The 22,460-nt window shown below is 42.7% G+C and overlaps 1 protein-coding gene across 3 annotated transcripts in view; it reads right to left on the bottom strand.

The window, feature by feature from the left end:
- CCDC88C (coiled-coil domain containing 88C) overlaps window positions 1-22,460 on the bottom strand; it is a 91,581-nt gene that overhangs the window by 43,624 nt on the left and 25,497 nt on the right. For all 3 annotated transcript variants that reach the window (XM_040559807.1, XM_040559808.1, XM_040559809.1), the window contains 4 exons: window positions 10,326-10,395; window positions 3,688-3,746; window positions 1,953-2,036; window positions 491-631 (listed from right to left, as the gene is read on the bottom strand). In XM_040559807.1, the coding sequence (XP_040415741.1) occupies window positions 491-631; window positions 1,953-2,036; window positions 3,688-3,746; window positions 10,326-10,395 (354 nt within the window). The remainder of the gene's footprint in view (window positions 1-490; window positions 632-1,952; window positions 2,037-3,687; window positions 3,747-10,325; window positions 10,396-22,460) is intronic.

Here is a 22,460-nt window from a genome sequence, read left to right as displayed (position 1 = left end):
CACAAAGTCAAATGCATGACAGAAGATTAACAGGCTAAAAAGAAGGGGAGAAGCCTCCTGCAGAGATCTGAAGTAAGATGAACTTATGAGTCAGCAACAGATAGACCTTGTTTCACACAGGAAGAAAAAAAAAAGCAAGCGAAGACACTGGTACCCACGATGGTAGATATCACTGGAGAGAGAGGCAAGCAGTCACGAAGATGAACAATTGAGCAGACATGCAGAGATAAAAATCTCAAGACAAAGTCAACTTCAAATGCTTTGGTCTCTTTACTGCATGCACTCTTCTTACCAATCATTTCATCACACTTCAGTGTTTATATGTGAATGAAAAAGACAATCTTTCTACAGATTTTCAGAGGTGTAGTTCAAAGGTTTAGAACAAATAGAAACCCAGTTAACATAAAAAACAACAAGACAACAGAGGGAAGAGAGCCTGCATGTGCTGCTCCATATCAGCACTATATAAGAGAGTGAGAAGTTGAGGTACCTCTGTGCACTCGTCTCTCTCATCAATAAGCCTCTTGAGGTGGAAAACCATATTCCTGGAGAGAGACTCCAGTTCTTCTGGGGCCATGTCTGGAAGCTCCAGCCACTGCAAGTCAAAGACATTCTCCTGGTTGTGAGTCACCTAGTCACAAGGGGAAAAAAAAAAAAAAGTGTTTCCACTGGTTGATTTTTAATTTTTTTTTGCTGGATGTGGCGCTTCTCCCAGGTTCTCCTACTGATCTGTTAAGAGGCATACCACATTTCACCAAAAACAGGTTTGAAATAACAGACATTGACTAGGTTAACTCTAACACTACCCAGCAACTTCCAGTATTTATATTTTTTTTTAAATTATGAAGACAGATGATTTTTAGAAGTGGTCAGGTATAAGCAAGCACAAGTCCTATTGACAAATGTGTTAGAAACTGTCTTACTTCAAGCACTGTGGTGGTCACTACAGGAGTTAGAAGGAACTGCTAAGACAGAGAAGCTCTGTTTTCAATGAATTTGCAATTTGCAGCTGATAGAGCTGAGAGGATTGGACTATTCGAAATATCTCCAGTTGTTGCTAGCAGTGTTTCTTTTCACTGATACCTTACTCACACTGGTTCCATATGAATCATTTAGCAGAAATGCCATGCAAGTGGAAAGGCTCTCAACCTCAGTCAGTTAAAGAATGTTCCTGCTTGTGTGCTTATCTTTTTTTTTTTAAGCAGATCTATTTTTTTTAAATGTTAATGAAAAAGTTCCTGAATTAGACTTCCACTCTTTGTTCCTTAAATCTCAGTGCATTAGGCTTTTTACACCTGCACCTCAGGACACCAGACCTCACCCCGTGCCCATTTCCCAGTGAGGCACACCCAAGCAGAGGGCATTTCCTCAGGGCTTCTCTTTGGATCTCCAAAGCAAGCTGGTTCCTAACAGCCACACATAGTCCTTCCTTTTACAGAAATCTTAGAAGTCTAAGAATACACCTGTCATTGAATCAGGTTTCTCTTTAAAAAACAAAGCATGTGTCTAATTTCAGCTGCAGAGCATGATTTTCAAGACCACCAGACTTGGAGCCCCACTGACCCAAGCACACCTCTGGGGAACCTGTGTCTTACCGGCCACAGGACTAAGGGACCACGTGCCCATATCATTACTGTAAATGGGACTTCAGCTCCTAAGCCAGACATGCTTTTTGAAAATAATGCACACATATCCTTACAACAATATCTTCTACATAGCCTATAAGCAGCAAGCACATTTACCACTGCACCTACAGTGACATTTTAAAAAACACCTACCATTTTCACCTTATAATTTCATTACAATAGTATATCCACAGAAGAATCATTTTTTCTCTGAAGTTTATGAATCCACCATGAAATTTCAAGCATTGACATAGCAAAAACATGGATAAATCAAGTCAAGGAAAGGAGAGGATGAAAAATGAAAACTGAAAATACTGCGAGTCCCACCTCCTGAATGTGTGACACAATGGCAGCTTGGGTTTCAATATCCAGCTGTTTTATTCTTTCAATGAACTCTTCTTTTCTTTCACACTGTTAAAAGAAAACACTCCCTGAAACAGTGCTACATCCTAGAACTTACTACAACGTTTTCCACCCCCTCAAAAAAAATCACTACATTGCTAATGACAAAATATTCAAGATCTATACTTTGTCATGTTAGAAGGTATAACACTTTGTTGCTCCATATGGAGCATGAACTGAATCATGCTGTAAATTATTTCAAGTCTTTTACAGTCAGTACAAGTAACGCTAAGTTAAAAGGCTGGTTTTGCTCTTTATAAACAAGTTTAAAATGCAAAGAGACCAAGAGGTGGGGCAACAGCTGGAGGAAATTATCACAGCTTCATTAATGGAGCTGCACAAACATAAACCAGGTGAGTACAAGACCTACATTTACATTGCATCATTTAACCTGTCTGCTTTCCTGTTTGCATTTTGCATGGCTTTAGCAACGAAAAAAGATGCATCTCTTTAGATACTATTCACATCAATGCTTCGCTTTGCTTGTTGGACAAAATCAACATCTGCTTTAGATAAAAAGCAGGGTTGGGAAACCTTCTGGATAAAAATGAGTGACATTTCAGACAAACAGTTTAGTAAATCTTTCACTAAAAGTTTTTAAAGTCAGACATCTGCTATCAATATATCAGGAACTGTACACTAATTACATTACAATGCACAGTGGTTACAGGATGGCAATAGAAAAGTTAAACATTAAAGTTTTTTAACTGCTTTTTCTGCAGTGTCCCTTTGGGGTTTGCTTCTGAGTCTCACCACTCATGTTACTGGGAAGAACCTCGGAACTGTAAATGGGGACTGAGGATGCACAACAGCTTGCCAAATCAGACCTCTGTTCTTTGTGTTGCAATGTAGCACCGAGATGAAGTTCAGAGCAGCCATACGAAGACAGCGTTACTCTGACATAATTGACTTGACATAGCTGAGCAGGGTAAGTGTCCTAAGGCATGACAAAAACACCAGACAGACCTACAAACAAGGTCAATTATAAGCAAAGGCTAGTCCACGATGCGTCTATTGTTTACTACCAGGGAGGTTTGGTGGGCAGAACACTGATTTCTTTATCTGGTAACTGTCGCCTATTTCTGGGGATTTTCCCATATACATTGCCTGTCCATTTATTTTAACAAATGCCACATAAAAATCCCCACATGAATATACAAAGTAGTTATTCATCTTAGATTTTCTACATATAATATCCAAATGATTATGCAAACAAAATCAGGCTCCATTAAACAAATGTTTAGACTGTTAGCTTATCTATTTGTTTTGCATCGACTGTGTACTACTACACACGCATTTCCAAATAGTAAGAAAATAAACCACCAATCTTGATATCAAGAACACTGTTCGAAGCTTATCTTTTCACACTCTGTTATCAAAGTTGGCTAATTAGTTGCAAGAGTACATATCCTGCATCTGATTTAAATGCTGGTAACATTGAGGTTACTCTGTCGCAAACTGTGCTTCCTTTCCCTGTGCTTTTTCCCTGCATTCACTTCATTCACCTATTGTGTTTTTTCACAATTTTAGTTCACAATTTATCTTGAGCTGGGGATTTTTTCATAGAGCTGTGATCTTTGGGTGGCTTTTCTCAGCCCAGAAATAACAAAAGACTCAAAAGATTCAAAAGCCAGTATTTTTCAAGCCTTTAAATGTTCACCTGCACAGCACATCCCAGAACCAACAACAGCAGCTTCTTAATTTCATCCATACTTTTACCTAGAAAGGAAAAAAGGGAATCAGTATATATGTGCAATGTAAATTAAGTACTTGCAAATCATCATCTCCAAAATATCCTCCTTAAGAGAAATACCTTCTTTGGACAAATGCCTGTTGAGATATGTGCCCATTATACTGTTACCATACTTCCCATATGACAGTACAACTCTTATGGATTATTTAAAATCCCAAATTCAACAAGACTTCCCCCCATGTGCTACCCTCACATTTTCTGAGTTCTTTTTTGGCTCATGCAGTAAAAATATTTTTTTTCCTTTATACGGTTTATGCACATGCCCAATACTTGTCCCTTGGTTTGTGATTAACAAGTGTGAAAAACAAAGACAAACCAAAAGACACCCAGGGCAGAAGGCGAAGGACAGTTACTCTGAAAAGACAACCTCATCCTAAATTCTGCGTCTGTAGTTACTGCTCAGTGTTCCCAAAAAACAAAGGCCATTCTGTGCACATAAATCCTCTCTTTAGCAGAGAGATACTTCAGCAACTAATGCTGCCTCTGGTTCTGCATCAAAGCGTGTTCTCACTTTGAAGCACAAGCCCCATGTGCTAAGAGGGATGAAAAATGAGCGTTGCAGAAGGGAGGAGAGGCAGCTAGCCATATGCTCTGGAACCACGGGGGGGGGAGGAGGGACACGCAGGTTTGTCACCGCAGGGGATCCTGCTGTGGCCGACAGCCCTGCGCCACCTCCTAAGGTCAGGAGAGAGGAAGCCACACACGGGGAACTGGTGTGGCTCTGAGCCAGCTCCAGATCTTCTTTCAACAAAATTTGTGTGTGGACTGTTGGGCGGTAAAGAAAATTATGTATATCAAAGGTAGATGCAGGGAGGTGGATGCCAAGGAGCTTCACAGAGGATCAAAATTCATTATGTAGTTATAAAAGAACTGAGGTTCAAAATGAGATGTTCTGGAAAAGCCAGTCTTCATCCACACAGGGGAACAGGATAGAAACAAATGGTCCACGTACAGTTCTCTCTCATCCCTATATGACTGTTTCCTGACACAGGGTACATAACTGTGGGATAAACATTTCCACTTCGTACCCTGCACTGACCAGACAAGATGGCGACTTCCGAGTGCCACCGTGTCCCCACACCAACGCTGTGCCCCTAGGCTGGGCCGACAGCCTGTCAGCGCCACGTGTGGGACCAAGGCTGGGTGGCCGGCCTTGCACCGACCCGCGGCCTCCACAGGGCCTACTTGCAGCCTGAGAACCTCACAGAGCAGCACGTGGACAGCTTCGGAAATAATTTGTTTTCTCATGTCCTTTTAAAAGAGAAGTGCTCTGCGCAGGCCTTAGGTGTACCTCACTTGTTTAACAACTTTTCAACAACTTCATTGTTCGCTTCCCTGCAGAATATTTGAAAATTGGTTTTGAAAAGCATATAGTCTGCCTTGATCCCTCTCCCCACATCCAGCAACGTATCTGACTTACTCCCTTCTGAAAATTTACAATCTAATATACAAGTAACATTTCAGTATCTCACACACACAAAAAACCAAGAGATCTGCTACTTCATGAACAGTTCCTGCAGCAACACCACTAGCCCAAGGAGATACTAAGTGTGGTCAGAAGAATTCCCCGCCCCCCCAAAGTGGAGTTTTTGTTAGAGTTTCAGCATTTGGTTTCATTCTGCACCAGTTTCAGAGCAGATTCAGACTAGGTATTAAAGGCAGAGCACACCCATGGGACACAAGAGCAAGTTGCTAAGTGAAGGAGAGCGAGTGACTGCGGTGGCCCTCTGTTTCTCCCAGACATACTGAAACATCTGCTCCAGGAGACCGAAGGAGCAGGTACTGGGAGAAGACACCCGGCTGCTGACTCCAGATCATGCCAGACAGGTGCTCTAATCCTATGGGTCCCCAAACCCAATCCATGCACCACAGCATCACAGCTGTCCTCCAGGTGGGCCTGATGGCTTGGAATTATTCGGTTTAGAAAATTACTTTGCAACGAGTGCATCTATATATCCCAAAGTCAGGCAAGTTTCTTAAGCCATTCAAACCACACTGTCTGCACCAAAGGCAATAGGCTTTGTTTTCCTCTCGAGATAACAGATATGCACTGGTGATGCTGCACGACCCTGTGAGGTGAAATACCGTTAGCAGGGTAACTTAACGAGGTCAGCCTGCTCTCCCATCAGGGACTGACCTTGCCTGGAAACACCACTTAGAGACCTCGTCCCCACTTGAGCTCTCCCATCAGAAAAAGAACCCCGGGGAGACACAAGTCCCTTTGGCAGGGAAAGCTAAACTGCAGCTTATGGAAAGCAGTGAGAAAGTAAAAGACTGAAGGCAATCACGAGTTTATTAGTTTGCTACTATTTAAAAGCTAACATTTGGCAGCCTTATTAGCTGACCTTACCAGAAGCGTGCTCCTATAACCTAGGAAGCAAGCGCTTAGGTCTAGGGCAGCTCTCGACAGACAGATATCCACAAGCTGAAGCCAACGGTTTGGATTCAATTAGCACCTAAACAGAGAGGTGCTAACAAAAAAAAATGACGTGTTGCTTGTCTTTTTTTTTTTTTCCTTCCTTTTTAACACCTTTTTGAGAATTCCAGGGCGGCTGCTTGCAGGCTACATATCTGGGCCTGCAATGGAGCCAGCAACCTGGGGACATGCAGAAAGCCCATCTGCTGCCAGCAGCGGGTTGTCTGGAAGGGGGAAAAAGCCAACACCACCTGCGTGCCCCAGGAGCCGCCCTGTGCCGCCGGGCCAGGAGGCCCCTCTGCTCTCGCAGGAGACAGAGGGCGAGAAACAGATGGCACGATTCAGGGAGAAGGCAGGCAAACAGATTAGGAGACAACAAAAAATGAGGACGAAGGTACAGAGATGATACAGAAGATTGAAAAAATGAGAGGGGGGTTGGAGGAGAAGGAAAGATGTAAGAGAAAATGGGAAAAAAAAAAGCAAAAGAGCCCAAACACAAGAAATTTTGAGCCTGTGAAGCTTCTTTATGTACTTTCCTTCTTTAATTTTCCTCCAGCAGGCAAGAGAGAATGATATTTTGTGTAGTGCTACATGCAGCAGCCAGTGGATCTGTGGAGAAGCTGGGAAGGGGTGAAGCACACAACTGCTGTTTTTCCCAGCTGTAGCAACAGCCTGGATAAGAAAAGCCTGAATTCTAAATTTACACTACTGAGGCAGTGTTTTGTTATTAACTTCATACTTTATGAACCTTTGTGTGTCTGGAGGATTATGAAACAAAATGAGGAAGGAAACCAGACATGAAAAAATACCCCAGTGGGAGCACACATCTTTTAGGATTTTAATGAAACACAGTTTCTATAGATATTTACTAGCAGGGATCTGGGGCTTGCTCATTCACAAACTTCGCATGTAAAATGAAAAGGGGATCTAAATAGCAAAGTTTTTTGTTTTGAAGAGACAGAAATGAGCCTACATCAGGCAAACAAGACCTCATTTCCATTCTTGTTCTGAAAGAAGTTAAATGCCCCCTGCCCCCAAAGAACCATGTCTGATGAAAAATATGCTGATTTTCATATTGAACACAAGGAATTGGTGGTGCAGTAGCAAATTGAAAAGACTGTTCAATAAAAACTTTGGAGGAAGACAAAAACAGAGAGGAAGTTTAATGGTAGTAGTTGTCTACTGCACAGCATAGTGAGAGGAGTAAGTCCTGTAATGTCAGATGCATGATTTTGCAAGTCATATTCTTGGAAAAGTTTTCTGAACTCTTTAACTAAACTTCCAGGTTTCTGTTCAGCTCCCTACTTTCTAGAAAACAGTCAAAGACTTCATCTTCTCACGAACTATTTTTTGTAATTGTAATGCTTATGGGACAAATGAACTGCAGTAGGCAAACCTGCCACAGCCTGAAACAAAATGATTAGAGTACGTGGAAGCTCGTAAAGCTCCTAAACCTAGTAGACATGCACCATCTCCTATGCAAAAGCCCAACTACAACCGCATTTTTAGTAGCAGTGGCTCTGTCTTTTCAATAGTCTCATGTTCCAAATACAGCTGTCGAAGCCCTCCGTAGTCCCAAATGTTGAGTGCCAAATGGGAGCTACATAGCAAGAACAGCATTCTCAGCTTTAGAGCTGTGCAGTTCCTAATTTAAAACATGTAACACCACTTTTGGCTGTTTTAGGACAAAGTGAAATTTGCAGATTGCACTGCTGAACAGACAGCTCTGAAAAACATACTTAGTAAAACATCATGTGGGCTCATTACAAGGAAGAAGTCACTAAAATTATTACAGAGCGAATCATATGGAATGATTTAGCAGCTCTCTGGTCCGGGATCTAAGGAATTAATAAAGTCATTAGGAGCCATCCCAGTTCAAACAGTACACAACATATTATGTTTTCCAAGAATGTGATTATGTGATAATTTTTTCTTCCTCTAGGTAAGATGTATCTTTCATTCAGATATGGGGTTGGAGTTAGATGATCTTTAAGGTCCCTTCCAACCCAAGCCGTTCTATGATTACCTTACCTATGACACAGGGAAAGCAAAAACTGGGATTTGATCAATGCCTCTGAGATCCACCCCTGCCAGTCTGCCTGCCTGACTTCAGCCTCCAGCCTCAGCTGCTCCCCACAGCCCCTCGCCCAGCACTGCCTCTGCAGATGCTCCCTCCAGGACCCTCCTTCCCCTGCCTCCCCAACTCTGTCCTGAATTGGACCACTGACAGAAAGAGGTTTCTCCTCTACTATTCTCATCACTTCTAAGCATTAGCCTCTGATAATTCATATCTGCCTCATCTCTTCTCCCCATACTGCTGTCATGCCCAGCCTCCTCACTCCTCTGTCAGTTTTCCCTGGGGTTTCTCTGTATTCATGCCAAAAGCACCATTTCCCATGCTGACGACTGCTTTGTCCTCACATTTCTATTCAATCTGCAGCCCTCCTTTAGCTCTCTCACTGACAGAAAGAGTATCTCATTTCACTTTCTTTTCCTCCCATGTGTCACTGCCTTCCTCTCACTCTTCCCTGCAAAACACTCAGCAACAAAGACATCAGTCCAACAGTTACCACTCACCCGCAACACAGCCTACTCCTGCATTAGGCTTTCTTGTGAACTGCTTTCTGTTGGTTTTAGTAACTACTCTGCACACCTCTCCTCCCTGTTGCTTCTTTCCAGGCTTCCCATCAGCCCTGAGCCAGGTCTCTTTCTGAAAACTCCCCTAGTTATTTCCCTAACAATTTCTTCAGCACATTCTTCCTTACCTCTAAGGGTAAGATTAAGACAAGCTTCTTTTGAAATCCTCTCCCCAAAAGTCTACTTGCATATGTTCTTTGGAGCAAGCACATCTCCAGCCTTCCTTTGCACAACAGCTACCTGTGTAGTGCCTAAGCTGTAACTGGTTCTCAAAAGCAGTATGTAATATGGCTAAACAAGAACTTCATGTTTTTAATACACACACACCCCATCATTTTCTGCCATCTAACTGTTATATTCTCACATTCTTTATCCTCTTTCTCATGTTCTCCTAAATAACGTCAACAGTAAGTCAGTGACAGATAAATAAAAAAAAACAACGAGAAGACCACATTTCAAAAGATGTCAGAACATAAGGCAAACGTCTGGTTGTAATTACAGGAGCTGGCCAATATCTTTCCTACAAGAGACACATCAGGTGCTTTCTTCAAAGAAAGATTGATTTAAGGTGCTGACAAGCACCAAGTCAACGGTGGGAAATTATACATAAGTACACGACAGCTTTCAAGTGTGCAGCTTCCCCAGGAACCAACGCTGTGGTTACTGTGCTGTGAGCCTCCTGCCAGCTGTCACTCAGGACCAGCCACTACAAGAAGCCAGACAGCCTTTCCCATTGACACAGCCAGCAGAGTTTGCCTTTTTGGCCCAGACATCTCTATTCAGAAGCATTCTCGATGCTAGCTAGCACCCCAGCTTTTGTTGACTGTCCATATGACTGAGAAAAGCAACAGCTCTTACATTTATATTTTCTTTAGCTGTAACAGTAGCCTGTACAGAAAAATTAAGACTGGCATTTCAGAGTTTACTGTGCTTGTTGAAGAAGTGGGTACCTTACTCTCAGCTTGATTTTACCGCGAAAGTGTCAGGACTGAGTTTCAGTGACCCAGTATCTGTAAGTTAATATTCTTTTCTGATATAATCCCTTTGTGTATGTACATACACTACAGCTGCCAAGAGCAGCACAATGAAATTTTCTGCCAAGGTTTCTGCCATTTGTTTGTTCTGGAGATGCTGGTTACCATGTCATTCCCCATCACTGCTGACAGGGTTCATTCATTTTTCCTTCTTTGGTAAAAACAGATTCACTGTCCTTGGCATTGGTATTGTGCTACAGCAGAGATGAAAACTAGAAGGACAAATGGTTCTTCTATGGCAGACTGTGCTCTTGGTCACTTGTAGCAACAAGCGAAGAGACATGACTTTCAAGCAAACAGTTGTTGCTTTGGCAAGAACTCGCTATCACATGTGTATATAAGTAAGACATATGCAAACATATCAGATATTGTACTTGTATACACAGGTAAGTAGAATAAAACAAATACAGACTTCATTTAGCACAGGGGAGAGGTGAAGAACCCAACAAACTACTCACCAGAAAGAGGATCTTTGCCAATCATTAGAACATTTGGTAAATTCATTACTATCAGCTGCTGGAGGACTTCCTAAACAAAAGAGAACAACAAAGTTCAGTGTGAAGGAATCCCAATCAATCACGCCACAAAGAATATAGAGCTCCATCGATTACAAAGCCTTTAACATACTGGCAGTTCAGAGGTCACAAGAGGAAGCCCCACTTGAGAGAGAAATCCCTATTTGAAGATGGCATCAGGTTGCGCAGCTAACATACACTAAACGCCTCTTTTAACAATGGAGGAGAGAGAACTTGGAGGGTCCCATGGTACTAATCAAAATAAATGCACAGCCATGCCAGGCACACCCATCAGTCATGCCTTTACCCCAGGCATGACCTGTATTCATTTGATGTTCAACATACAGCTGTTGTCATGTTCCAAGGCATACAAATGCAGCGGGTTCATCAAAGGCACCTAAGCCTGTCTGTGAAGTTTGAGTAATTCAAATAATTGGTCAAATCATTTCATGGGTCTGAGATTCTAATGATGGGCTTGGGAGGTGGGTGTGGGGGGAAAGCTATTGAACAGACTTCTTGCACTGCTCAGAGAAAATAGATTTAAAGTCCTAGATTTGCTTCCTTTGTTTTTAATGGGGAGAAAAAACACATTTGTTTAATAATGTTGTGAACCTCATTTAAATGTCCTTTTATCTTGGGGGGAGATAAGGAAGGGAGGTGCATTGTTCGGTCAGAATCACTTAAATGTCAGCTGCCTGAAGCTACTCTGAAATGACTGAGCAGGCTTAGAGAGGAAAGGCTACAAGCCCTGGGGCAGGCAAAATGCCCAAAGGTGGACAAAAAAATACACTGCAAAGGGAACTCTGTACAGTGCTGTGTTCAGCCACGCACTCAAGTAATTTTCTGTAACATACTGAGCACAGCAGTACGGTTCCTAGCTTCAACCTGCAGTTACTAGCACCCGTTCGCGATGACTGGAATAAAACACTGTGCTGGCAAGTATTTATTTCACTTGAAAAGACTGGGAGGAAAATGGCTGTGTGCTGAAAGCACCGTGCTGGGATTCAGGAAACAAAGGTTCCCCATATGACTCTACCAAATGTTTGGCAGGTGCCCTTTCCTCACTTGTCTCCACATCCCAGACTCCCCCACAGCCACGGGGAGGGCTCACGCTTTAAAACTTGTGAAATCCTCAGCGCCAGAGGAAAAAACACCGCAGCCAGGCACAAAGCACAGGCACACATTTCCTAAAACAATCACCCATTCACTGAACACTTCCTCTCCAAGTTACTGGGTTGTTATTTCTCTGCTTTCAAAGTTACCACAGGAAGAAAAATTAAACCTGATTGAAAGAGGAAATATTCCAGTGAGCCTGCAGCATCTGATAAGTAATCAGAGTGGATGCTTTTTTTAAAAAAGTTTTGGACATAACACACATCATTTTTCCCCCTCCAATCCATGCTCAGAATACACTCCTCAGCAGTAACTTTCCGGATAAAGTAGAACTATCTCAGCAGCACAGCTGACAGTGGTTTTGGTGCTGCTAAAAAGGTAGGCTCTACAGATCTTCATGTAATGTGAAGTTTGGCTAATGTGGACCAGGCATGTGTTGAGCCATTAGCCAAATGCATTTTATAGTTTGTGCACGTTAAACAGAAGTCTGTTTGCACCTGTTATCCAAGCAGCTGCAAACCACATCGCTCGTAAGAACACAGAGCTGGATGGCAATATCTGTTATGGCAATACAGGGGGGCACCGAGGCTTTGAACAAATTCAAAATTTGCATATGCCGAAGTATTGGGCTCTAACCAGCGATTTCCATGGCAAAAAAAAAAAAAAGGAGAATTTTGTTTCCAGTCACCCAGCGCATGGAGTGGCACTGAGGCAGGAATGCATAAAGAATTCAGTTTGTCTTTGTGTAATCATCAGATCGCCAGCTACTTAACCCACAGACACAAAGGACATTACGGCTAACCTTTCTGCTGTTAACATTCCCATGCACTGCTCCCGTAAAATTATTGCGAGTATACCATCCAACATAACCATGCCTGCACACCCCTGGGGCTGCCTGAACCTCGCATCTGGCAGGAGCTGAACGCAAGCAGAAACGGCCCTGAAGCTGTGAGGAGTGATTTCTTAATTCAGACTGAAAGATCCCAATTGTTGCAAGAGGTGAGACGCTGATCTGTTTATTTTTAAAATACACAGATAACTATCTTCATCATTTAAACGCCTCCACTTAAGATTATTATTTGCGATAACGCCATTACGTTGTGTAGCTCATCGGTAGATCTCAGTGCTTTATAAAGGAGGGTCAATGCCATTGCCCTCATTTTTCAAGATGGGGGAAGAATCACAGAAATAAAGTTACGTCAGTTTAGTGAACTACCCTCTGTTAAGTGAGATATATCAACACACCACTCGGCTACAAGGGTGAGCTGAAGTGTGTTAGTTGAAAACTCCTATATCGATACTGATGAATTATACCCCTGATTTTATACAGGCTAAAACCACAAAAATTTACTAAGGCTCAGCTGACATGTAGTGATTCAACAGCTGGGATAATGTGATGGTGCCTCAGACGCATTGCTTAAACCCTCACATTTAACCCCACCAAGCTGTGACCCCTCACCACGGATCAAGGCGCTCCACAGAGCCAACCAGTTCCTATACCAGCCACTGGGCTAACCCGGACGTGCAGCTGGAGCCCAATCAGTGAAATAAACAGCAGATAAAATGTGACATTTCCCCCCAAGGGCAGCAAACGACTGTATTATGTAAAGGATGCTGTTACGCGTGGAATCCAACACAGCTCTGAGTCACAAGAGCGAAGGCAGGGATGCCGTGTATTCGTGGATTTGTTCTCCCTCAGATGCACGGCATGGCCAGGGGCAGGTAGGAGCTGCTGCAGAGCAAAGCAAGGTTTTCAAGCACTTTAAATTGCCCACAAAACCCCACAATACTCCAGAGAACAACTATACAAGCAAAAATTCTAATTTCTCCTGTGAGAGACCTTTTAATCATTTTTACAGCACAAGGAAAGCTTGATTAAAACAGTAAAGGTTACAGAAACAACACATGGTAACAATTTCCCTAATTATTAAAACAATTAGGGTTTGAGTTGTCAGCTTTACACCGAAGCCATTAACCAGCTCGGAGGCCAGCAACTGCACGTTAGGAATCATCTTTCCCACACTACTGTTTGCTTTTTTTTTTCTTCTTTAACTGCTGCTAATGAGATTTCCATGACAAAATAGTGTTGCTATCAGCAGTGTTATTTAAGGAATACAATTCAAAACAGATCGTGATTAGGCATTAGCACAGCTCCTGTCGGTGCCTGAAATTCTCTTCCAAAGAGGATATTTTAAACTTGAAGGGATTTGTCCAAAATCTCAGCTCTTTTGTCAGCAGCGATGGTGGCAGGAATTGATGCTTTTAGTTAGCAGGTCATCACTTACCATCACAAAATAGAAATACTGGCAGCCAAAACTCATGCTACTTGAGCCAGACTCCCCAAACCCAATAGGAAAAGCCCACCAAGGTTTCTGCACGGGGAGTTACGTGACCCTGTATCAAGCGGGACAGCTTCCCATGCGCAGGTCAAACTGCCTCTTCAGTCCTTGCTCTCTGCTGGGCCTGCCTGCAGCGGCGTGGAGTGAGGCAGGCTGAAACAACCAGCAGACAGGAGCAACGGGGAGCAAGTCTGGCTGCCAAAGCCTGAGTTTTGCTGAAAGTAGCTTGGAACTCCACACCGGCACCCTGAGGATTCAAAAATACTCTTAAGTTACCCAGGAATCATGAGGTTAAAACGTAAATAAATGCTGTGTTCTCGGCAGTAGCCTTCTGAACTCTGAGCCCTTGGCATACACTTGCTTCACATTCGCAGTCACTTTCCTAAGAAGGGAGCTTAAAAAAAAAAAAGCCAAAATTCCCCCCCACAGACTTTACAAGTCGAGGGCTTTAGGAAAAAATCAAGAAACATACAAGATTCCTGATAAAACTGTAAGCGCTGAGTGAAGCCCTTAGGCTTATTAAGAACATGAACAAACACACTGCAGCAACCTCATCCCCTCAGTCAGAGGGCTTCCAATTTGTCTCTGGAGTGCTGAGGCATGTTTTACTTGCTGTTTTTATCTTTCCAAGATCACACACGCAGGGTATGTGCTGTCTGCCTTGGGTCATTAGAAGATATGCAATGGTAACTCTCACTCTCAAGTCCCCACAGTCGTGTATTAACACTTTATTTACCCGTTACAGGGTAAATGGGCCCCTTGTAATTCTGCAGGAACAAAATCTCCTGGGCCCATAACACACGTTTGCTCCTTCAAAATACATGTGCAACAACATGGAAGAAAATGGTCTTAAGGTATCATTCTTGGCTGTGTTTTTAAATGCCAGTGAAAGCGTGCCAATGGTTCCAGCAAAGAATGCACTGCTATGACAGGAGTAAGTAAAACTGTCCTTCCCATGGCTCAGAGACCAGGCAAACATAAGCTTTACACAGAAACTCTTCCCTGTGCCACAGTACAGCACAGCGTCAATGTAAAGTAACTACGAGCTTCCCATGCAGAATTAAATTAACCTCTGCCTGAAACCTAAACAAGAAGCGAGTCCCAGATAAATTATGTAAGAAGAACAGCAGTCTACTGGCCATTGTAATTCAATGCTCAAGCCAAGCCATCCCATTTAAGTATATTGCTTGGCTATAAAATGCTAATTGCCCAGCTGACTGGGAGCCAAACGGTGCTTCCCTACTTGAAATGCCCATGAGGAAAAACCATCAGCAGCTTTATTTATACCACTAAAAGCAAACATTCCCTGGCCAGAGAAACATGCTTACATTTCAACTGCAACTCAGACCCATGGAATGGGAAAGTTCAGCAGAGCCCTACCTATGCAGCGCTGTCGACAGCTTTCTCCAATAACCTCAGCATGGATCTGATCTCCAAACGGCACTGGGAGCGGGGCCCTACACGCTTTGATAAACTCTCTGCGAGTGTCCACAGTTCAGGGCCTGCCAGGCAGGGATGGCAGCATGGGACACTACCACAAACATGGGACGGGCCAGTGCTTCCTACACAAGGTGTGCTCAGGGTTGATTTCAAGCTTTTCTGGAAACAGAACTCGAACAGTGAACAGTTGGGCAATAAGTACATTTTAACATTAAAACATTTTAAAGAATTAATTCAGATGTGTGGTTTTTTTTCCCCTCAAATAGTTTTAAAATTTTCCAGTTCTGTTTTTATGCAACAAAGCAAGATACTTTGCAGCCTACAACAAGGAAGTTATGCTTTAAAAGAAGAAAATTTATCTACCGCTGTATACAAACTTCAGATATTTTTTATTATTATTTTGCTGTAATCATCTGAGGAGTTATTAGTGGTGTCAGGAAAACGATTTACAACAAGATTGTAAACTCTATGACAGGGTCCCACGAAAGATTAGACGAGATGAAACAAGTCGTAGCAGGGTAATGACAAGGAAGTGAAACACAAACCCATCTTTTGTTGAGACGTTTTCTGTGTGCATCTTACCATGCGAGCACACCTGACGACACCACGTGTGTGACTCAGTACCTGCTGCTCCCCTGCCAACACGTTATATACGTGACAAAATTTGATTAAGAACCTCGCTCATCTCTGCAACAATTGTATTCGTTGGGTGATGGACTAGGGGATTAGCTGTCTTAAAAGGGCTTTTTTTTTTCTGAAAAACAGTGAACTACAAAGCACGCTTCAAAGATCCTTCATGTGGAAATCCAAAAGCCACTAAAATAACTGTTGCCTCATCTGAAAACGATCAGTTCTAACAATCATAGGCTGGCATCTCAGTGGGAGGGGATGTGAAGGAATCACACCTAGTCTTAACCATTCTCAGCACGTGCAGGGTGTGGGTAACTAACCAAGTGACGGCAATACACTGAACAGAGGAGTAAGACCATGTTTTATTCAGATCAAAACAATAAACACCTGCAATTTGGACAGCACACAATTACAAACAAAAAAGCAAACAGACCCAGACACAATCATCCACCCAATTCTTACATCAAGGACTGTCACAGCTCAGGTTTTGGTATTTATCAGAGGTCCCAGACCAGAGTAAAACCTCATCCGCTGCAAGCTGTACAAATCCAGAGACCTTGTCACTTACATGCAATAGGCCAGTGACAAAACAGTAACAAGCAATGGAGGAAGACGATGAAAATAAGATCCCATGGTTATGATGTGATCCACTGTGCACTCTCTCACTGCTTTATGAGCTGGTTAAATCACCTACTCCGGAGCAGCATACAACAAAATCACTCCACGCCTCAGAGAGCAAGGCAAGCCCTGATGAAAACATTTGCTTTAAGACAGATTCAAATCGTTTGCAGTACACTTGTTTACATCCCACAACAAGAGTTCTGTATGCATTTAAATAAAGGTACTTTATATAAAAAGCATTTTAGGACACAATTAGTTTTACTTCAAGCCCAGTGGAATAAATAACATGGAAGCTGCCACCCCCACAGCCCCAGCTGCAGAGGAAGCAGATTTTTTTTTTATTAAACTAAATATAAATATGTACATTCGCTTCTAAAATATGAAGCAAAATCTTCAGCGGCTACATGGTGGCAGATTTCCTAGCCTAGTGTGGCTGACTCCAAGATGAATCACTCATTTTAATACAACGCAGAGCCCTGTAGCTGTGCCTAGAGGCAATATTGATTTGACCCAGAGAAGAGAAAATCCAATTGCAGAGCACTGGGTCCCTCAGCTCCTATTGCCAGCAGCACTTTGATTTACCTACCTGCTGAAAATGAAAAGCTTATTGATTTATCCTCAACCTCTCTCTTCAAATCATGTGCAAGTGACTTCAGATATTTATGACAGTGTCCAGACAAATTACTCTTGACTTGTATTTTATTCCACCTTAGAGCTGTCCTAGGGTGGTTTATGCAGTAACAGGGAATGAGGAATGTGGTGTGTTAAAGGCCTGTCACTTGGCATTACTAATATAACCAGCTAAAATGCAATCCATCTGTTCTACACGCTTCCAGCTAATCTGCGGTGGTCTCTAAGGACCATAATAATTCAGCCTAACACACGAGAAAAAGGAACAGCACGGCCCATCAGAGCAGACTTGAAGCACTTCCAAATTCTCCGAAACTCAGCACCAAGCGCAGTCACTTACATAAAAAGCAAGTCAATTTTCCCAAATACAGTTTAAGGATATTTTGCTGGGATAATAAAGCCAACAGTTTTCACATTAAATTCTAAAACTGATCAAGTGTTTTTCAGCTTTTAACACTGAAGCCTGATACCAAATTATGTTAGCCATGCAGAGCTCCTGGGGATAAGCTCTGCTCCACTGTCCTTTGTTCACTGGAATGAAGACAGAAGTTACAATATTAAAATAGAACTTCCAGTCGAGAAACGAACACCAACCCAATGGATTTCTATACAGGTTACGTATACGATATGTTTTCTACCACTTCTCTTACTGCAAATATTTCTAAATCCTGTTTTTTTTTTTTGTTTTTATTTTTTCCCATTATGTTCATAGGGAACAGACACAGTAAACACCTAACTGGGTACATGATACTCGCTCAGATAAAATGCATTGAATCTGTTAATAAAATTTCTATGCTGTCATGAAGAAAAGAAAAAATATTAACTTGAGCAAGCATACAGTGAGTATGAGGATTACTTAGATGTTCAGATCCAGAGATCTGTGTTCCAACCACAATATGAGAAAAAGCACCAAGAGCTCCAACACAACCACTGATGTGACCATCACGGAGACACTGACTGTGCCCAAGGAAAGCAGCAGCCAGAAGTACAGTGAAAGAAAGGAGTCAGAGAAGGGCACACGTGGGAATACCGGTTACACACACATCAGAGCAATACTGCCTTCCTAAAGGGGAATAACGAGCAGAAGCTACACAGCGTGAGTACACACACATTGTGCGCTTGTCCTAGCATCATCAGGTTATTTACTAGTCTAAATGCTGCCTGAAAAAGAATGATGCAGCTTGGGAAAACGCTGCTTTTTGGGAAAAAACTGTAAAACGCTGCTAATCCCAGAAGCATCTGTGACAAGAAGCATTTTGAGGTTCTCTAGCACAAATACTGAAAAGTCAAATCAAAGCCAAAATTTAAATATGAAAACAAACCTGTGAAGCTACAAAAATGAATGGGGGGAAGGAAGAGGTATACAAGAATGAAATATTTTCAAGATTTCTAACTGCTTCTTATGAACAATGTTTTAGTAGCAAACAGAAGGCCTAGCAGACACAATCAAATTTAGTACAAATACACAACTCAAATTTTATCAGTGACTAAGGGTAATAAAAGCCAAACAAGCATGCACGTTGGCTGGTATGAATCTGAGACTGTCCTGTTTGAAGCAGGAGCTCACTAGCAATTTGCAGTCTGTCCATTAGCTCCCTCCAAAACAAGATGTTTTACTCTGCCACTCTTATTAATGCCGAGTAATAGCCTAGTGTCTCAGTACCCCTCTTTATTGCCATGAGGTCGTATCACAGAAAAGTATTTCTTACTGTTAGTAAAAAGTGCCTTGCCTGGCCTTTACTATATCCGAACATCCTCATGCTTGCCTGAATGTAAAGTGGTTAAATGTTTAGAAACAAGCATAGACGTCCTCAGCCTTTCCAGGATAATACTCCCTGAATAAACAACATTTTAATTCACATTACATTGGTAAACAATTTTCAGAACCTTGAATGGATGGTGCTGGAGAAGTTAAGAAAATTAAACACAACACTGAGGATCAGTAAATATATGGACACCATTCACTGATGACCTACAGGGATTTTATGTGATAAAACACGGGTTACTGGTTAACAAAATTAACAATTGGCTAACATTGTCCACTTTGAAAGGCATGAAATCTTTCAGGCTAACTCAGGTAAAACCCAAGATAATTTTTCCCAGGACAATTTTTCTCCCCAGTGAAGAAAAGAGTTGTGACAGCACTTAAGAAATTCCAGAGAGAAAACTGAGCAACTGGCCCGCGAGCACTTCTCCTCTCCACCACCAAAACACGTACATAAAGTGTAAAGAAAAAAATCAAGTTTAAAAAAATATTTTCAAGCATGACTTCCCAAAAAGCTTAAATGTTCTCGTGCCTGTGCAGTTTACGTTGGCGACTTTGCCTTATAGGAGGAACCGTTTCAGAAAGCACACAAACACCACCACCGTGCCAAGCAGCTTACTGTCCAGCTCCAACACAGAAAGGCAGCACGGGCAAGAGGTCAGTGGTGGTCCCTGCAGACAGCAGCACAGAAGCACATGCTGGATTTACACTGGAGGCAAGCTTTCAGCTGGCCTTGGGGCACAACAGAGAAGCTGTTGGGACAAGCGGTCCCCACCTGCAAGGACACCCGACCAGACAGTAAGATGCCCTGGGACAAATGAGGTGGCTGGGAGAAGTGCAGGGAGGGAAAGAAAGGTGGTGCTACTGATCATGTCTGCAGGTTAAAACAAAGTTGCTCATGCACACTCCTCATCCATTTACATGAGCTTGCTTCTTACTCATCTCCGGCAACGGTGTGATGTCTGCTCACGGGGAGCTCTCTTGCAGGCAAACTCCTGTTACCCAGCAGTTACCAGGAGCACTAAAAACTCAAATACCAGTCACGTAGAGAGAGAGAGGCCTCTGGGTTCAGGCATGTCCTTGTCAAATACTCCTAGAAAAACTTAAGGGGTGTTACTGCAGGTGATGCTATGAGCTTTACAATTATTTTAAAGTAGAAGAATTTACACCCACTATCGTTACCACAACGTACTGCTGCATTACCAGTACTATCTAATTTATCTGATATTGGTGAGTTCAGCTAACACCAGCCAGCCCTTAGCTAGGAGATCTGCTGCTGCAAGCAATGGCCTCAAGTTTTTTTCCCTAGGGACGGTGGAGGGAGAAGCTCCAGCTCAAAGACCAGACAGCTCTACCATGCACAAGCCTATGGGGTGTTTCTCTTCACAGCCAGCAGTCACCTTACTGCTGGCAGGTAACACACTGAGGATTTCAGAGGCTTGCGATGCCTCTTGCATTGTAAAGGCAGAGAAGCGCAACAAATTTCATGTGTTGTTTGCACAACGTAACCTGAGCACTGCTTGGAAGAAAATACTCCTCACAACCAGGGTCATCTGCCAGTTTTACCATTAGGACTGTGCTGTGGTTGTAATGCTGTCAGAAACAAATAAACAAACAAAAATAGAAAGAGACCACAGAAACTAGCTGCAGTAAAAATTAATAGCGAAAAAAATGGAAAAGGGCAGGAGGAAGACAGAGGGTCCCTGCTCCAAGAGGAGCTCTGACATCCTCCTCACTCCCCTCCCTTCTGGATTTTCTGTGCTCACTTGTCCTCAAGCAAACACTTCAGGGAGAGCTTCCAGTCCTGTCAGTCCTTAACAGCGCTCCTTTAGGTTGGTACTAATCAAACAACTGATTAGTACCACCTCATACAATCTGTGTAATCTACTGCGAGTCGTGCAGCTAACTCATAGCTGGTACCATTGATGAATTCAGCAGAGCTTTGCCCTTTTTGCTCCCCCTCCTGCCTCACACCACAGACCTCTCCCCTCAAGGGCTCTCCCTCAGGGCAGCACTAGCAGGCAGCTCCGGACGAGTTAAGCAGCAACTACGTGCCTCGGATAGAGAGCAGCATGAAGTGTTTTCTGTGCTTTTTAAAAGCTTATTTTCTCTCCCCACTTTTGATTTCTCTTCATCAATACTTGCTGGTGGTCATGGCACACTGAAGGCATACAACACTCTAGGAATTCCTGTGATATCTTAAAAAAAAAAAACAAAATGAAATGTGCAGTCACATCCTAGAAGGTCCTTTCTTTCTGCCATCTGTCACAGAAACAGCAGTACATTGTGCAGCTATGTTATTATTAATATCCAGGGAAGATTAACCTCTAATGCTCTTGCCATACCAGTTGTAAGGCTTCTGACCATGGGATTTTCTGTGTCAACAAAATACAATTTCCTCTCAAGCTGTGATGTTCAGTGTTTTCCTGAAAGACAAGCTCATAGATCACATGCTCATAACAAAAGCCTCACCTATAACTGAAAGCAAACGTGACTTTCACAACTTCACGTTTACTGAGGAAAAGTTTAAAAACAATCAAAATGTTTCAAAAAGAACCACTAAACACAGCACCAAACACAAGCAGCTACTGAGGCTAAAAACAGAAAAAAGCAGAATGGAGCTAGACACAAATTTTATGCACACAAGTAAAAGCCTTTTATATTATAGCGTCATTCTTCAATTACACTTCTTAATCTTCAGAGTCCTTTAACGGCATGTGAAGGTGGCAGACCCACATGTTTCCAGGCAATTTCCAAGCTCCCTCGCATGTGGATCCCTTACCTACATCGCCAGAGCTCAGGTTTACTTTTTTTAGCAACATAATCAACAGAAACACGATCTGATGTATCAAGTGACTTGTGCTCGCCATCCACCCGATCACAAACAACAGGAGCGCCACTCCGCCGGGCTGACCTCTCAGCTAGCTGAAAGAAAAGCAGGGGAGGGTAAAACCCTGCTGAAAGACCGCTTCTGGCAAGAGGGATTCAAGCGTCAGGCTGCAGAGAGCAGGAGCACCTCCTGTCTTCCAGCCCATGCGGGTTGTGTCAGGCTGTAAGAAGAATTATTAGAATTTTAAAAGCTACAGATTATGCTGACGTTTCTATTGCTGTAACTCCTGAGCAGCAAACCTAAGCCTAGCAAGTATTCACAGGGTGCTGAGGCTTCTTGATGGCCCAGAGAAAGTCTGACTCCTAGAGGCAGCTTCAGATGAAGTTTTAAGGGGCACAAAAATCAGAGAAAGGTTGCACAAGCAGCATTTTATCTGCGGAGAGAGGGTTTACACGCTTCACCTCAGCAAAGCACAAAACCTTGGCAAAGAGATCGAGCCACACACCAGGGAAATGAGCAATGCCAGGCCCATTACAAACTCCAAAATGTTGATGTTAAGTGGTACGTTAAGGATTCTTTTGTTCTGTTTTACTAACAGCTTTCCACGTAACTTCTTAAAATTGCTCTGCATCATTGTTTAAACATACTCTGGCAGAGGCATTGAGTTACTTGGACAAACCTGTTCTTTGCTGAGAGCAGCATGAATTGGC

Source organism: Cygnus olor, chromosome 5 (assembly GCF_009769625.2).
Source record: "Cygnus olor isolate bCygOlo1 chromosome 5, bCygOlo1.pri.v2, whole genome shotgun sequence".
Taxonomy (NCBI): domain Eukaryota; kingdom Metazoa; phylum Chordata; class Aves; order Anseriformes; family Anatidae; genus Cygnus; species Cygnus olor.
This window is presented reverse-complemented; position numbering and strand designations above follow the sequence as displayed.